The 18,590-nt window shown below is 40.3% G+C and overlaps 1 protein-coding gene across 4 annotated transcripts in view; it reads right to left on the minus strand.

Moving 5' to 3' along the window:
- Positions 1–18,590, minus strand: part of tsnare1 (T-SNARE Domain Containing 1) — a 314,760-nt gene that overhangs the window by 142,741 nt on the left and 153,429 nt on the right. For all 4 annotated transcript variants that reach the window (XM_085290554.1, XM_085290558.1, XM_085290555.1 and 1 more), the window contains exon 8: positions 15,170–15,319. In XM_085290554.1, the coding sequence (XP_085146680.1) occupies positions 15,170–15,319 (150 nt within the window). The remainder of the gene's footprint in view (positions 1–15,169; positions 15,320–18,590) is intronic.

Below are 18,590 nucleotides of genomic sequence, written 5' to 3' on the forward strand. Positions count from 1 at the left end.
TCCAATTAACCTATCCCCACAAGCTGCATGTTTTTGGACGGTGGGAGGAAGCCGGAGTACCCGGAGGGAACCCACGCAAACACGGGGAGAACATGCAAACTCCACACAGAAAGACCCCGGCCTGATGGTGGAATTGAACTCAGGATCTTCTTGCTGTGCGGCAACAGTGCTAACCACCGTGCCACCGTGCTGCCTAGATTTATGATTATTTAATCAAAAATGGTATGGTAACATGGTTAAAATTAGAGTAGTGGTATTTGATTATGTCACATCCTTGTCATGTAACTCACTTTTGTCTGTTCCTATTCCAGACTAAATGTGTTTCAGTGTTGCAAATATGTCGTCCCATATGGAAAAGATATATAAATCTTATAAAGTTTGTATCTGTCTTGTGTGAAACTTGTATGAAAAGCATACAAGAGTGAAAACAGATATAAGATCCCTTGAAAAATTATATAAATGAAACTTGTATGTTTTGGATACTTACTAAAACAATATATGAAAGTGGCCACTTTCATGAGTCAATCATATAAGCCTTCTATGATTCACTATATGAAGTAGGCCACATCTTATGCAAGTCTTTTATAAGTTTTTACTATTTCTTTTCCATATGGGGTGGGACATAATTAACTGTCGATAATTACTGTTCTTTGTGTTTATGTTGAATAAATATTTTTAACAATTATGATAGGCATGTAGCAACCAAAGCAAAACAAAAAATCTTATGTTACAAATTTTTATATTTGAGATGTTATATCTGACATGTAATGTGGGAGGTTCACAGGAGCTATTCTGTATTTTGGAGTATTTATATCAATTAGCAGTTTAACATGTGCATCTAAAAAAAAAATCTGCTAAATGTAGGACAGTAAAGACTTCATCAGTGCTGTGTGTAATGTTGGTCCTCTGCTTAGAATCCTGAAAGAACAAATACAGATATATAAGAGGAAATATTCCTGGAATGACTGGGGGACAATGCAGGCACTTTTAAAGCATACTAGATTAGCATTACTACAACACGGATAATATGATTCCACAATCTAAATTACCTCAGTTTAGTAATAATTTCAGATATTTGTATTAAATATCAACAATCCACATGTGCACTGTTCCATTGCATGTAAAATTTTAAAGAAATTGCAACACTTTGGTGCCAGATTGGATGAATTTAAAAGAGAAAGCTGCCTGTGTTTACTCTGGGGTTATAGTCCCCCCCAGATTTTTATAGCTAGTTTTATCAAGTGTGTTTGCATTTATTTGAGGAATTATACATTTGTACAACTGCATCTGCAAGGCATGCGTAACAAACACAAGCTTGGTAGCATTAGCTTGCTAATACATGTGTTAGCTAATGATTAAAGTCGATTTTTCAGAGGAATACCAGTCAGTCTAAATGTGTGTGGTGCAGATACTAACCCAGATACATTTTGGATCCTATCATTTCTGGATCTGTTTTGGATCTGTTCATTACCCAGTTCATCCAGTGCAGATGCATTTTTGCTGATAGTGGCTTGTTTTGACTGTATAAGATCTGTATTGATCAAAATGGCTGGCTCGCTGTAAACCAGCCTGTTTCAGTTTAGGCATTGTTTTCAATAAATTGCACGCTCAAAAAATGTTTTGTCTCACTCCCATTTCTTCTTGTTGCATGTTGAAGCTGAACTTGGAACCTTGTTAAGGTCCAACCATGCAAAATATGATTTTTTTTTGCCTTTTTTCAAGTGGTTTTAAACTGTTGATCAGGCTAAAATTTTGTAGCTGACCAGTATATATGGAGCTGGAGAAAAATGTCCATTTCGATGAGAGAAAATTTCAGTATTTTTATGGGATGTTAATTTTAGTAGGAGTTAAAGTTTTTATGAATTCATTTAAAACACTGTCAAAACTAATACGTTTATGTGTCTCTGCTAAAAGACCAACATTATTTGGATGACTTTATTTGGTTATGGATCTTGAGGAAAAACTATATGTTGTTTACTTGTCAAAAAATAAACTAAAGGGATCCACTCGTCTTTAAATGGAGTCTCAAATTTCACTCCAATTCTTATGTTTTGAACAAGACTAAAGGAATTTTGGCCCAATGAGTTTGTTTCTCCAGTCAGCTAAAGCTGACTTCTGAGTAAAAAGAGTTACGCCAATAAGACATAATCATCAGGTGGATTGTAAGAAGCACTGTTATGTAAAGATATTGAAGATACAAGTAGCTTAGATGAAGGACAAATAGTGGATCTGGTATTTTCTGTGACACTAAAACATCCCTGCCTATCCCACTCTCACTGTCTTTGATACGTGTGCTTAATGCTGATATGAAACTCTCTCCACATCTACCACCCGAGTCTAAAGGCATTGGGCAACAGGACACAGTGTCATTGCCGCAGCAGAAAAACTGTTAAGCAGATTTACGTGCACGCCTGCTGGTGAGAAAAGGGGGGAGGAAGAGGGGAAAAAAATGACCTTTTTACAACATTTAGTCCATGAGAGACATCTCTATTTTTTTCGCTGTGACTAAATAAACTGTTTATAAATGTAAAATCATGTCTTGCCCTTGGCAGTAGCCCAAGGACTAGACATCCCTGAACAATGTGAATGCCAGCAGCAGGACCTGAAGGTCAACAAGGAGACCAAGCTGAAATATTAAAGACAGACGTTGGAGTCTGCTTAGGCTCAATCTGCTTCCCCTTGTGTGATTTTTTTTTTCAGAACAAAAGGATGAAGGCAACAAATGATTTTCACTCCTGTCACTGTTCAAGAGCTTCTCTACACAAGCAATGGGCCTAGAATCAGCAGATCTGTCCATCTGTTCACCCAGCATTTTGGCTCACACCAACACTTAACATTATGGTAACTGCTGGCCAGATTGCTGTGGAAATAACTGTGGGTATGCTCAGCACCCAGAACAGTTAAAGTTACCCATCCCAAAAAGTTTCTAATGCATGACCAGCACTTATCAGTACCCCGTGTCTACACTTGATCAAATCAGCTTAAACAGAGAACAGATGATGGTAGAACTTAATACTTGTGGGCACAGAGGTTAACTTCATCATTCAGCATTCATTCATCTGACTGACTTTGGTGGAAGTGTGAGATTCCTTGAAGGTATGTAGAGTAGAATTTTGTACTTAACTGAAAGATAAGCAAATTCAATTTCTAGTATATATATACAAAAAAAATCTTTAAAGAAATCCTCTTTTTGTGTATGGTGGGCCCATTGAAAGACACCACAAAGACTGATGTGGAATTTTCTGTCGCCTTCTGACTTTGCGGACGTACATCATGAATCTGATTTCTAATGTATTTTCTTTTTTAGTGCCATGTCATTTCAACTATTTCAAGGTTTTTTGAGTTGCCAATCCTTACAACAGTCTTAACTGTATAGTCTTATTTTAAATATGTAATTGTTCAGTTGTGGTGAATGTAGTTATGACAGTTAATTTAAAAAAAAGAGAAAATAATTGGAATTGTTAGATTTTTTTTAATGTAATGACCTACTTATTATAATTTAATTAAAATTTAATGAAATATCATATCATATTTTCTATATTATCTATCTGTATATTATTTAAAGGGCTTTTCTCATCAGTAGTTGAATCAATTTCAGCAACATGTCAGAACCAGTTGAAATATTTTAATGTGTTTTGTTGTTGTATGGCATTTTCACTGTATATCAGGAATAATACCACGGTTTATCTGCTGCGACAGTTATCGTGTTATTCTGATTCCCAATTTTACAGTAATGGAAAAATGTTAAAAGGAATTAAATGTGTGCAGTGAGACGCAAACAGATTTCATAGAGAGCAATCTTCTTTTTATCTGTTGACCCACACTAGATGATCTGCCATCATGCTAGAAACATCAGTGTATAAAGACAGGAAAATCAATGCACTTTTGATGGTGGAGGTTAATAACAGCTGTCTTTGCTAATAAACCAAATTCTCTCAGACACTTTCTGCGCCAACCATTAAAGTCTTGTTTGCCCGCTGAACTGATTTATCTGATTTATCTGAGGGTCTTTCCACTGTATCTGAAGTGTAACTATGTGGATGGATTGTCCTGAGGATGCATCAATAAGACAGAAACACTTTGCTGTGGACCTTTTTTTCCACTGCTTCTTCAGGTGTGGTATTCAGATTGCACTTAATTAATCAGCAGAGACAGATTCTAACCTGTGATTAAGCATAGGCTCCAGAAACTCGTAATAAAACAACTAGCACAGTACATGTGTTTTTTGCTTGACAGGTGAGGTTGTAAATCAGTAACCAATTCCAAATAAGTCCAGTTCCAAACTTTCAATAAGTTAAACTACATCTCAAAATTAAGAAATAGTCCAAGAAGAAGGAGATGTGGTATATCTGCCTGCCCAATTTATATGACTTTGATGGACGCACACACGTGCATAAGATGTATAGTTGTTTATCGATCATATTACATTGAGCTGAAATGAATTAAATTGACCTGATTGATATATGTAATGAGCCTGACTTGGATAAGTGGAAGAAAATGAATGGATGAATGGATATTTGTGTGTGGTCTTTATGTATTGTTCCATGATTCTGTTATTAACTACATTTATATTTTTTATATTATTATACAATTATAGTGTGATGCTTTGTTTGAACTGGACTCACCTGTGCCTTTTGCATCTCATCCCTGCCTTCGGTGTTGTCTGGTGTTCGCAGCATTTTTCTAAACACAAGGTCTTCGTTGTCAGATAAAGTAAAGATGATTTTTTGAAATCCTTGTTTTCTTTATTTTTATGTGTCATATGTTATGTGAATGAACATCATCTCCTGCTTGTCTTGGTTATTAATGATCCAGCTAACTAAGATTTTACTGTTATAGTTTTCGACACACTTTTTAAGGCTGCCATCCAGTTAAGGCTGATTTTCTATGAACATTTTAGGAAACCTGATGATGTTATCTTTCAGACCTTTTCAAATGACAGTTTTGCAGATTTGGATATTCCAAATCCTAGCTCTAACTTTATCTGCCATTGACCTGGTTGATATTAAGGAATTAAAAGTACGGGAGCCATTAATGGACTTGGAGAGCAAAGCTGACAGGAAGACTTCTGTAGCTTCTAGTCAGTGCATCAGGATCACAGCTGCAGCCAGGAGGCCTCAGCAGAGCGCGCATATATGGCACATTGAGTCTCTGAGGAGTACAAAATTAACCTCAGAACCACAAACCTTTCCCAGAGAGAGAGAGAAAGAGAGAGGCTGATAACGATGACAGACATGGCTCCTCTGGGAGTAAAGCCATTTAAAAAAAAGTGGCATGTTGGGACTCACAGCAAACACTACTGATTTAGTGGTATGGAAGGATGTTCGGGTAGAATGTTTGGACTGAAAGGATAGAGGCGAGAAGGGTGGTGTGGAGGTGAAAAAACACATTGTCAGATGCTATCGTTTCTCCCAAAGAAACAGCGTCAAGCCCCTCAGCACCTGCCTAAGTGCTGACGATGACATTTATCCATGCTGCTATAACTAAAGCGAGGACCAGACGACCCTGTCTGAACACCAATCATCTGCCTGGCCCATCTCTGCTGCAGTGCTGAAATGAAGCTGTCATTCGTGCGGCAGCTCTTTCGCTGTGTGTCACTCTGCAGAGAGAGATTGATGCGCTTGCTTTTTTTGTTCCTATTCAGGCTTCAGCTCCTGCGGTTGGATTAGCTGATTTGAAACATTGATGAAGTTCAAACAGCTCTGACTGGGCACAGAGATACATCTTCATTATACCGCAAAGTGCTCCTAAAACATTATCATTATTCTTCAAACTGCTGGACGGCAAGCTGCCATCTGATGCTGGACTGTCACATAAAGGCTTGTGAATTTAAAAGCTGACTGCTGCGACATGTGCCGGGCTTCTATCTTCTATCATTCAGCCATATGCTTCTGAGATGGCTCGTGAAGTTTTACAATATGTCTTCAAAAGTTTCAACAGCAGATTGTGTACAACCAGAGAGGACTGTTCAGTAAGCCCCTCACATCAGGATTCTTGTCGAAAAATACAAATCACGACTGGTGTAGTCAGTGTTTAGTATTACTTAGTGCATTGTTTTCTTCTGCAATAATTCTCTAGTGTGGGAAGCGTATGTAATGTGATTCATGGAAATCATGCAGAGGTGGCTGGGTGGATGGCGGTAGCACAACATTCAGGATGGAAATTGACAAGAATTTAGCGATTCCGATTCTGTTATTGATATTACGTATTAATTCTCATTGGGTTCTCACTGGCTCTGCTTCAAGAATCACCACCATTGCTTAAGCATGCTGTAGGTATCCCCTCCCCCCCCTTTTAATAATAATAACAACAACAATGGATTGCATTTATATAGCGCTTTTCGGGGCCCTCAAAGCGCTGTACAATTCCACTATTCATTCACTCTCACATTCACACACTGGTGGAGGCAGCTACAGTTGTAGCCACAGCTGCCCTGGGGCAGACTGACTGAAGAGAGGCTGCCATATCGCGCCATCGGCCCCTCACCAGTAGGCACTAGGTGACGTGTCTTGCCCAAGGACACAACGACCGAGACTGTCCGAGCCGGGGCTCGAGCCGGCAACCTTACGGTTACAAGACGAACTGCCAACTCTTTGAGCCACGATCGCCCCATCCATTCAAGCTATGATCAGTGTTGTACTCATTACACAAAGAAATAGAGTATTACACATATTACAAAGAAAAGGTTACTTAAAAGTAATGCCATACGTTACTTACTTACTTGCCAGGGAAAGCAATTCTTTACGCTACTCGTTACGTTACATACGAAACATATTGTCTCATAACTACCACTCCCAGACACCAACAGAAAACCCTATCCTAATGACAACACACATGTGATCTTTCTCTTAGTATTTCAGTACGAACACAAAGCTGACAGCACAAGGCAAAGATGAAAACCAAAACAGAGACTTCAAAGCGATCATCACAGTGGTTCTACTTTAGAAATGAAGGCTGCAGCATGACTGCTGAGAGCCTGACTGTTCATCGCTGCCTTTTTTACCTGTTGATGATCAGACTGGGTCAGCATTGACTCAGCTTTACCATCTCACTCTTGTAAAAATCCAAAAAGTTAAAGTACTGTCCATATCCCTAGTGCAGACCATATCACTGTTTTACTCTTCTGACACATGACCTGAAACCAGCTGATGGTAATGCAAGTTCAAGTGGAGCCAATAAGGCATGGCGACTAACAATTCCAGGGCATCAAACTGCTGGGAACCGGTTCTCAACAAGAACCAGTCCTTGATTCCCATTCCTATTCAGGACCAGAAAGCAACATCATAAGTCTTAGTGTGGTTAAGTTAAGACGAACATTGAACTGTGGTTGCTAAATATCATCACCTATCAAATTTAGGATTAGGATTTAGGTTTGGTTGCTATCCATCCCTTTTTTTAGGCTCTCACCTGTTTGGAATATCTAAATAGAAAAGCTTTTAAGAAAAGAACAAAGAAAAAAATTCTGAATTCACAAGAGTTTATTTGAAATGTATAATCTAGTTCAGGGGTGCCCAATCCCGGTCCTCGACAGCTACCGTCCTGCAGCTTTTAGATGCATCCTTGTTCCCACACACCCGAATCAAATGAATGGCTTGTTATCAGGCCTTTGCCAAACACGATGGCATGCTGAAGAGGTAATCAAACCATTTGATTCAGCTGTGTTGGAGTAGGGATGCATCTAAAAGCTGCAGGATAGTAGCTCTCGAGGACTGGGATTGGGCAGCCCTGATCTAGTTTCTGAGAATCTGAATATTTAACTAAAATAATACCCAACACTTGTCTCAGCTGTATATGGATTAGGCCAGTGGTTCCCAAACTTTTTTCTGTGTAATAATATTTGTTATGCCTCCAGAAATGTGTTCTTATGTGTTCTTTTTATCTCGTTATCGCAGCTTAGAGCGACTTGTGTATTTTCGTAACCATGACAACATGAGAGCAGTGCACGCTGGGAGTCAGGAAGTAAATTTACCGTGTGGCTCTGGATATTGGTGTGTGGGCTCACGCAGTCGCCAGCTCCACCGTTACAGGTTTAATCCTTTTCCCTCCGCTAAGGCATAGTCTGTGAGTATAATTCATTTTGTACAATTAAGCGGTGAAGCGTTTTGAACTGTTGTCTGTTATTCGGTTGGCTTTATTGTGTCTCATATAAGCTGTGCGGCTAGGCTGTCAAGCTGTAATAACTAGCCAGATGCTTTGAGCTTATTGCATCTATAATACATTTCATATATTTCATTGTATTGTGTTTACAGTTTCACAAAAGTGCCCAGTAAAAACTCCTGGAGTTCAACCGTCTGCGTCCTGGAGATTTTTTTGGGAGTGTTTAAGCTGAATGGAAACTTAGCCCATTACAATATTCAACATTGCTATCAATACATTTTTCAAAAAATGCCTCTCTGTGCAAAATGGGTTTAAAAACATAAACAGCTGTAGGATCCTGTTTGTCTGTGATTTGAACCGGGGGAACAAATCGTGGCAGGATCAGCCTGATATTATTTGCATCCTGCTGTAACTTTACTGTATAAAGAGCAAACATCTCCAAAATGTCAGGAGCAGTTAGTCATTACAATAAGTGTTTGTGAACTAAAAATCAAGAATGTGGGATCCTGTTTGTCCGTGATTTGAAGAGCCCAGCGCTGCTCCTGACGCAGAGAAAACCAATCCTGCAGGGAGTCCTACCTCGGCACTTGTGCAGGTGAAGCCAAAGGGAAGATTTGCTTCACCAGATTTTCTCGTCTTTAGCTTAGAATGAAGTTGGTTTGGAAACATATTCAGCGACGCTTCATCTCCTGCTTTGGGTTTCTGTGGGCGCCCCGTGCTAGCAGTGTCCAAGCGTTTTGTTTTCTTCTTTTTCATACCGCGCCCCCCCTGCCATGGCTTTGTGCCCACTCTTTGTGTGTGTGTGTGTGTGTGGGGGGGGGCACACATTGGGAAGGTCTGGATTAGGCATGGATTTGTCTCCCAAAACATCTGGTCGATGTTAAGTGGTTACAGTGGTCAATCATCCAAATAGTGAGGCTTTGTATATATTAACACAGTGTAGCAGTTGAACAGATGGCGGCGCACACAGTTGCAGCAGCTCGATGTACCACTGGTCGGTGCGGTGTTTTGTTACCTTTGTACGTTTTATGTTCTGTTTTGTGCGCGATCAGTCAAGCGAATAACATCTTCAGCAGACATGATCTTCTTAAGATCGGAGTGAGTTACCGTGTGAGCGTGACCATGGCATTTATCCACTCACACAAAATACCAGAGGAAGTAGCGAGGAGACCGGGCGCTCCTTGGATTACTATTCCGGCGGGAGGGAGACGCAGACGGCGACGAGAGAGAAGGAGGAAGCGAGGCTGCCGGGCTGGCGTGCTAACCAGGCTAAGGAGGAAGCCTTTTAGACCACCGCTCCCGAGTTTATATCTCTCGAATGTCAGATCCTTGGCGAACAAGATGGACGAACTAAGGTTACAAATAACAACGGACAATCACATCAAAAACTCATGTATTCTTCTGATCACTGAGTCCTGGCTGCATCAGTCCATCCCGGACTCTGCCATTGAGCTATTAGGCTACACTGCACAGCACCAGGATAGAACAAACAATTCCGGTAAGAGAAAAGGAGGGGGAATCTGCATATACGTGAATAACAGCTGGTGTACTAATACAGTGATCATAGACCGTCACTGTTCTCCGGACATAGAATATCTGACTGTCAAATGCAGGCCCATCTATCTTCCACGGGAGTTCACTGTTGTGGTAATAACAACTGTTTACATACCGCCAGATGCAAATACTAACGTGGCACTAGCGCTTTTGCACACGAACATCAACAATAAACTCAATAAATACCCTGACGCAGTGCACATTATAGCGGGTGATTTTAATCAGGTGGATTTAAAAACAGCTATCCCAAATTTCCACCAGCATGTGAAGTGTACCACGAGAGGGGCTAACACCTTAGATAAAGTCTAATCCAACATCAAGAAGGGCTACAGGGCAAGACCCTTACCACATCTGGGCCAATCTGACCATTTATCCTTGCTCCTAATTCCTGCATATGCCCCAATCAGGAAAACTGCGTCGACCATCACTAAAACTGTAACAACATGGCCAGAGGGCGCTTCTCAACAGCTACAGGACTGCTTTGACAGAACCAACTGGAATATTTTCCAACATCAAGACCTGGAAATGTTCACAAACAGTGTCCTCTGTTACATCAAACACTGTATAGACACTGTCACAGTAGACAAGCAGATCCGGGTTTACACCAACCAAAAGCCATGGATGACCCGGGAAGTCCAGCAGCTGTTAAAAGAGAGGAACAGCGCCTTCAGGTCCGGAAGCAGGGAGAGCTACAGCAGGGCTAGAGCCAACCTGAAAAAAGGCATTAAGAAGTCCAAGGCGGACTATAGGAAGAAGATCGAGAACCACCTGGAGAGTAAGAACAGCCGGCTGGTGTGGCAGGGTGTCCAGCAGCTGACAAACTACAAGTCCAAATCAGGTATGGCTGAAGGTGATCCAGCACTGGCGGAGGAGCTGAACATCTTCTTCACACGCTTTGAGGTCACTGCACCCTATGCCTCAGAGGAACAGCTACACCATACAGCCCACAGCAGCAGTACCATCATCACTCTGGAGGAGCATGAAGTGAGGCGCACCCTGCGGGCTGTTAACCCGAGGAAGGCAGCCGGCCCAGATGGTGTACCAGGACATGTGCTGAGAGACTGCGCAGACCAGCTTGCCTATATTTTCACCAGGATTTTTAACCAATCCCTTGAACAGTCAAGCGTCCCACCCTGCCTCAAGACCTCCACCATAATACCCTTGCCCAAGAAACCTCACATCTCTAGCCTAAATGACTATAGACCAGTGGCACTAACCCCGGTGGTGATGAAGTGCTTTGAGAAACTTGTGCGTTACCACATCACAGCAGCGCTACCCAGCAGCCTTGACCCACACCAGTTTGCCTATAGAGCAAACCGATCGACAGAGGACGCCATAGCAACAGCACTCAATGTAGCACTAACACATCTGGAGAGGCAAGGAAGCTATGTGCGTATGCTCTTTGTGGATTATAGCTCGGCATTTAACACCATTCTTCCATACAAACTGGACGCCAAGCTAAAAGACCTAGGGCTTCCTCACAGCACCTGTAAGTGGATCAACAGTTTCCTCACCGACCGCAGACAGAGAGTGAGAGTGGGATGTTACACATCTCCAGCCCTAAATCTAAGCACTGGGTCGCCACAGGGCTGCGTGCTTAGTCCACTGCTCTACTCGCTTTATACACACGACTGCGCCCCCGCCCACCAGAGCAACACCATAGTAAAGTTCGCAGATGACACTACTGTGGTGGGGCTCATATCTGGGGGAGATGAGTCTGCCTACAGAGATGAGGTGGAGCGGCTGTCTTCATGGTGCAAGGATAACAACCTTCTCCTAAACACGAAAAAGACCAAAGAACTCATAATTGACTACAGAAGACACAAGACAGAAATCCAACCACTAATCATCAGCGACAACTATGTGGAGAGGGTGGCAGACTTCCGCTTCCTGGGAGTCAGCATAGAGGGAAACCTATCCTGGAGTGTGAATACCTCTGAGCTACTGAAAAAGACACAACAGAGACTGTACTTTCTGAGAGTGCTTAGGAAGAACAACATCACACAGAGACTGCTGGTGTCTTTTTACAGAGCCTCCATCGAAAGCATACTAACGTACTGCATAGGCATATGGTACGCTAGCTGCACAGTGGCTCAGAGGAAAGCACTCCAGGGAGTAATCAATGCTGCCCAAAGGACAATCGGCTGCCCTCTCCTCAAACTGAAAGACCTACACAGTTCCCGCTGCCTCAAAAGAGCCCATAACATCATAAAGGACACCTCACACCCTGGTCACTCCATGTTCGAACTGCTGCCTTCAGGTAAACGGTATAGAACAACATACACAAGGACTAACAGACTCAAACACAGTTTCTACCCAATTGCAATATCATGTCTTAATGCTACTAAAAGTAGATGACTCTCATTGCCCCTGTTGTCATTTGTGCCCCTGATGTTGGAATGCTTTTAGACATGTTTTGTTGGATGCGCTAACAAATTGACTGAGTGATTGATTGTTTGAGTGATATATCAACTAGGTCGTATGTTGAGTGTCTGTATGGGGCCTTAGGCCTGGATTGCGTGGGTGTATTTACCGTATGAGAATACTGTATTTTATATGTATTTCTATCTTTTATATCCTATCTATTATAGTTTTTAAGTATTTATCTTTCGTGATGTTGCACTGACCGGAGACATCTTTCAATTTCATTGTACTTGTGACAATGACAATAAAGAATATTCATATTCATATTCAACATACTATTAGGCTAGCGACTAGAATACAGTAAAAATACCAAGAATACCTGTTCAATCAAAATTAACTTCACTTTGATGTGCTGAAAAACTGCAGTGATTTCCCTGTCTCCCGTATTAGGCTTTGGGATGGTAACCCTTTAATGTTTAAAGAATCTGCTTCCTCTACAGACGACATGTCAGTGGGATTGAAGAGGTCCTCAAAGAATTCCTTGTAACGCTTGACTATATCCTCAGTTGAAATCAGCAGCATTCCTCCTGCACTATATATGTTGTACGTGGCCTGCAGGTACCCCTCAGCTGCCTCCCACAGTCTATCGAGTGGCACTCAGCTGTTTCACGGGCAGCATTAGGGGAGGAGTCAGAGAAAAACTCAGAGTTTGTTGAAGAAAACCTGCCAGTGAGCAGGTTTAGTTCACAGTCTGTTACCATGGTAACTGACTCAGAGTGGAAGTTCACTTGCGTTTTTGAACAGAAAACCAGATTTGTGAGGTGCTTCCTGGATTAGGGCCATTGTCTGTTGCTATCATTTTCAATCTCTTTGTTAATTTTCAAGTCTTTTTTAACGATAGTCTTAGCCTGATTGATTTAACCTGGGTTCCACCAAGAAGGCGCCTAAAACCACAGTGGGCACCACCCTGATTAACCTGCTTATTGACATATTTTGAGATGCCAAACATAGCAGTGGCATTTGGCAGCTAACAAGGATGATATTTGCCCTAATTTTGAAGAGCATGTTCTGAGTCCCTATACCTTTTTGAAAATGCACTGAACACTCAACCTGAGGCTTTTACCATGACGTGAGTTCAACATAGCCAGTGTGTCATTCTGTTATCTAGTTTCACTTAACCTAATACTGGCAATCAGGATAAGCACCCAAATGAAAGGGCATCTTCCCAATTATTGATAAGGGTGTTGGCAACAGAGTGGCTGACTTTTTTTAGCTGAGAAGCATTATGATTCCATACACATTTTACCTAGGTAAGGGAACAAACAAGGCTATAAGCACCTTAGTAATTGGGCAGCATTCAATATCCTGCAGAAGCATGGGGGTACTGTGACAAAATACTAATAAGCTTTTGGAGGTGGGAGACGAAGACGAAGCCTGTTTGAGTTTCTAGTTACTAACTTGGCATGTGTTGGCCTCCTGGGAGGCAGTATTTGAAGAAAACAAATGCCTAATTTGTTTTTCTTCATCGTTTTTTTTAGAGTGTTTTCTTCAGCTGTGGTATTTCAGGTATGTGGTTGTTTTAAAAGTAAATGGCCAGCATATTTTATTTTTACTGCATATAACTTCAGCACACGGAAATGAGTTGTCATTGCGGTGCAAGAAGTTTAGTAATCCTAGGAGTATAAGTAAAGAGGCTTACTATTAGTTTCATACGTTCCTGGACACTTTTTACCTCTGATTTAAAATCCACTCTGGTAGTGTGCAAACAGCTAAGATATGATTGATGTGATTGCAGACTTTCAGCTTTAATTCAGTGGGTTTAACAAAACTTTTCAATTACAGTCATTTCAATACACTGTACCCCATTTTCAGAGGCTCAAACTGTATGTATAAACAATTTTATATACATGGATTATTTTTAATAGCAGCGTGAAAATTATTTGAAGATAAAAAAACATGGAATACTTAAATTCTGTGTTTACTCCCTTCAGTTGCTGCGTGTTTGTGGTTCTCTCTGCCTTCAGTTTGTTCTTCAATTGAGAAGGTAAAATTAATGTTTTGGAATTGGATCAAGTTTTGTTCAGATACCTGTTTCCATTTCATCACGGACGTGGGTAGTCTGGCATTTGGTGGATAATCTTGACCACGGAAAGTGAAAGGACTATTACTGGACACTACAGTGACTCATTATTGCTTCTATTATATTGGCAATTACTTTCATTTTTTTAAATAAGGCCGAGGCACTTCCTAAAACAAGGGGAGCTCATACAACACAGGAGAATGGATTTATAAGGGACTATTTGCAGTGAGGGCATATGTGAGAATAAATCCAAATACACAGCAGTGTGTGCTGGTTGTAATGAAAGAGCATCAGTGAATCAGTGCAACAGACTGTCTCACTGATGCTCACTTCTGGACAACAGTAAAGTTCACTAGCACAGATTAATCAGATAATATCTATCAGGAAATGATACACACACTGCACACAATGCTCATTAGTAAAACTAATTTATTTTTGGTTTGGATTATTTATTTTTACAATGTATGTACACAATACCGAGAAATATGACCACACTATTTTCTTTTGACTCGAGCCAAAGCATTAGTAAGCTTATATTACACCAGTTAATTTAAAACACTCTAAATGAGCTCTGCTTTAAGAACAAATAACCTCTCCTACTACATATATTGGTTTCCTGTATTTTTCTCCACTGCTGTATAATATTTTAGAAACCTGGGGAGCTGAGTGTCAGTGCAGATCTGCTGAGCTGGGTTTCATAAGCTCAACAAAATGCAGAGTTTCGGTGCAACAAACAGCTCTTTACAATCAGGCAGCCTGCAAAAAGTTGCTGAAAGGTGCAATAGACGATGGCTACAGTAGTGTCCATATGTGTACACAGGACCACATCTGTGGTGATTACAAGCACAACCTATACTGACTGTGGAAACTGCGCACACCATTTTTCTTTTCTTTTTTGATGGCGTGTGGTGCAGTCATAGTTAAGTAAGGCTTCTAATCTCCAGCAGCTTCTGTGGAGCTGTTCATTGACCATCAGCTGATTGGAATTGTTCTAGTAGGTGTTTGAGTAGGAGAAATATATGAGCTCTGTGTCTGATGAATTCAGCTGAGCTGATTATATGTCACTGTTCTTACCTCAATCTGAAGCAAGGCCTCCTCTCTCTGACGGAGCACCTCCACGTCCTCCTCACTGATCTCAGACAGGAAAGCCTGACTTCCTCCCTCTGAGCCTGCTCCAAACAGTGGACCCTCCTCTATCTGCTCACTGGATGGAGTCTGAGGACTCTGTGAGAGCAAAGACATTTTCTTTTATTAGATTTAAAAGGTATAGCAGTAACAGCAAAAATTCAGACAGTGAGCAGTTACTTTGTCTGTTGCCTGGGAATACAAGTGCTCGGGTTGTTGATTAAGTAGCAGCAACTTATTATCACAGCAACTACCAGTTACTGCTGTCTTTTATCTCTCATCTTAAAATTCATGGACAATCCAACTCTGAGCTTGATGGGTTTTTTTAGTGATATGTGTCCGAATAAAATATAACAACAGCAGTGAAAATATATTTTTGACTAAGCATTTTACACATTTCAAATGTGTAATTAGCACCATTAACAATTTTTTTGCATTTCTATTATTATAATGTAATTTCAATTTATCTTGTCTTGGCTTCATTCACTTTTCGCTAAATGATCTTATTGCTTCAAAATTATTATTTCATTTGATATTTTGTAAGCAAAAATTAATTATATTTAGCTAAACATTATTACCCACTATCGGCCCCAACCACTTTCAGCAGAAAGCTGCTCTTCTTGAACCTGGTTCGGCTGGAGGTTTCTTCCTGTTAAAAGGGAGATTTTCTTCCCACTTTCAGCAAGTGCTTGCTCATAGAGGGAAAGGAGATTGCTATGGTTTTCTCTCTATTATGGCAGTACAGTATAACAATATAAAACACATTAAAGTGATTGTTATTGTGATTTAGTGCTATATAAATATAAATGCACTGACAAATAAAATTGATTAATTAATGTTACGTTTATGTACCTATTTATTATATAACCTACTTTAAGCTAACCATTAAATCAATTTCTTTTAGCAAACCTCCAGCTGTACATTTGGCTCCCTAGTTTTCCTGTTCTTAAATCAGCAGCTACAAGTGCATCAGTGCAGATTTTTTCTGTATTTTGCTCTTTGTGTACATCACAGAAACTGTATAAGCAGTTTTTTGTGTCAAAGGTTTATTTAATTCAATTTTATTTTATTTATATAACGCCAAATCACAACATCAGTCGCTTCAGGGCGCTTTATATTGTAAGGCAGACCCTACACTAATACATACAGAGAAAATCCCAACTTTGGCGACAGTGGGAAGGAAAAACTCCCTTTTAACAGGAAGAAACCTCCCACAGAACCAGGCTCAGGGAGGGGCGGGGCCATCTGCTGCGACTGGTTGGGGTGAGAGAAGGGAGACAGGTTAAAGACATGCTGTGGAAGAGAGACAGAGATTAATAACAATGCAGAGAGGTCTATTGACTAAGGACTTTAATACTACTACAAATACTACAAATACAAATACTATGACATATATATATATGTATATAAATCACAAAAGTCTCCAATCTTCTACTATAACTTCTGTTATAGTTGATAGTTGTCAGACTTGATCAGAGTAACAGTTGTAGCCATTTTAATGTTTTTTTTTCCCAATTGACCTTCTGGTTAAAAACATGAATTTGCTTTGGTACAAATTTGTTAACATTTCTGTTACGAGCATGTGGTGTAGCCATTATCAGTATATACTGTGTGTTAGTGGAGATCGTGAATGTTGAGGCTACATGTGGTACATGCACACATTTTGTTTCATGTGCAAGCAAAAGCATAAGGGAAGAGGAGAGACACGGAGCGAGGTCTGCTTACTCTTTTGCATTGCTAATGTGTTTCACCTTTGTGTGGTTGAGTGCACAGCTAATTCATGGTAGAGGGACCAGTGTGGGTCAGAGCACAGGAACTAACTCAGGCTTAGTCACAGCACTCTGTCTACTGGCCATGTTGTGACTCACCATTCCTTAGCACACTCTGGGTGTTCACTCCTCCACATACATACATACATAACACCCCAGAATATATTAGTACATTACATGGATGGAAAGGGACTCTCAAGACAATCATTCTGACACATTATTGCACAAGTTCACACACTGGTAGAAACGTTCACACAGCTCCCTGCTGTTGATTCCGGTCATCTATGATGATGTTCATTTGAAGATGTGTGTGGGAAACAGTCTGCATTGGTTTGAAAAGTGATTTTCTGCATGTATAAGGATGACGTTCCAAACGTCAGGGTACCTCTCATCACTTCCTGTCTACTAACGTCTTCTACTTCATGTACAGCAGAGAAGTCAGAATATTGTTGTTGTGGTTACATAAAATGATATTTGACCAGTTGATTCTTCCATAATATATGGACTGATTAGAGAGCTTCCTGCTATGCATTGAATGTAGTTTAAGTTGTGTAATGTATTATACAGTTTGCCGCCTCCATAGCCCTTTATCTCTAAAGCTTGCAGAATAATAGACCTTAGTTATAGGCCTTCAGGGAGGCATAAAACATTAATACACATGAGTCATCTCTCTGTTTGGGCAAAAAAATAAGATGGCTTTTTAGAGGGTGTGTGTAGTAACAATGGTTCTTTGCAGAATACTGTTCAACCAGTTCAAACTGCAAGTCATTCTCCTTTCAGCTTAACAGAAAAGCATGTTTGAGACCTTCAAACACCCTGGTGGATATTGAGTGAGAAAGAGAGCTGCTTCCTCTTAACTATACGTGATACACCTACATGTCATTGTAGTTTCTCCCCAATTACCCAAACAATTTACAGCAGTAGAAACATATTCACAACAAAATATTTTTTTTAACTTACTTTACAAGATAATGTTCACACTAATATTACAAAATTGTACAAGTTTGTAAAATTTGAAGCTTGTACTTTTATAAAATGGAATTACAAGAAGCTAAATGCTAATGCTAGGCTATATCAGAAATGAATGTCCCAAGAACTAAGCTCCCAAAACGTTGATTCTGTTCATCTAGATGTACCGTTTTCAGTAGGAGAAATGTTTAGTTACTCATTCAAGTGTCTTACCTGGATGATTGAGCATGCAATCAATTGTACACTATACTTTATCCACTTAGTGTAAAAGATTATTTTTGCAGCTGTCTTTTTCATTCTATATTATGAGGGGTGAGGTACACCCTGAATAGGTCGCCAGCCTATCTCAGGGTCAACACTAGAATACCAGTAAAACCTAAAAAGAAACTCAAATATGTCTAGAACCCAAACAATAACATCAGCCAGCTAACTTAGCAAAGTACACAAAAAATATAGAAATTTTATTCTCTCTAAAAACTGTTGGATATATTGTCCAGAGAAAGAATGGATCTGATTTGATGATATTTTTAGATCAAAGATAGATTTCAAAAAGAAACGTTGCTTTCCTTATTTTGAATGTTGATCCAACCATCTCCCTTGCAGTATTGAGGGTTGTACAATGAAGAAAGATT

This window comes from Mchenga conophoros, linkage group LG11 (assembly GCF_057382185.1).
Source record: "Mchenga conophoros isolate Kocher_MC1m ecotype Shallow Benthic linkage group LG11, M_conophoros_male_GT1.1, whole genome shotgun sequence".
NCBI lineage: Eukaryota > Metazoa > Chordata > Actinopteri > Cichliformes > Cichlidae > Mchenga > Mchenga conophoros.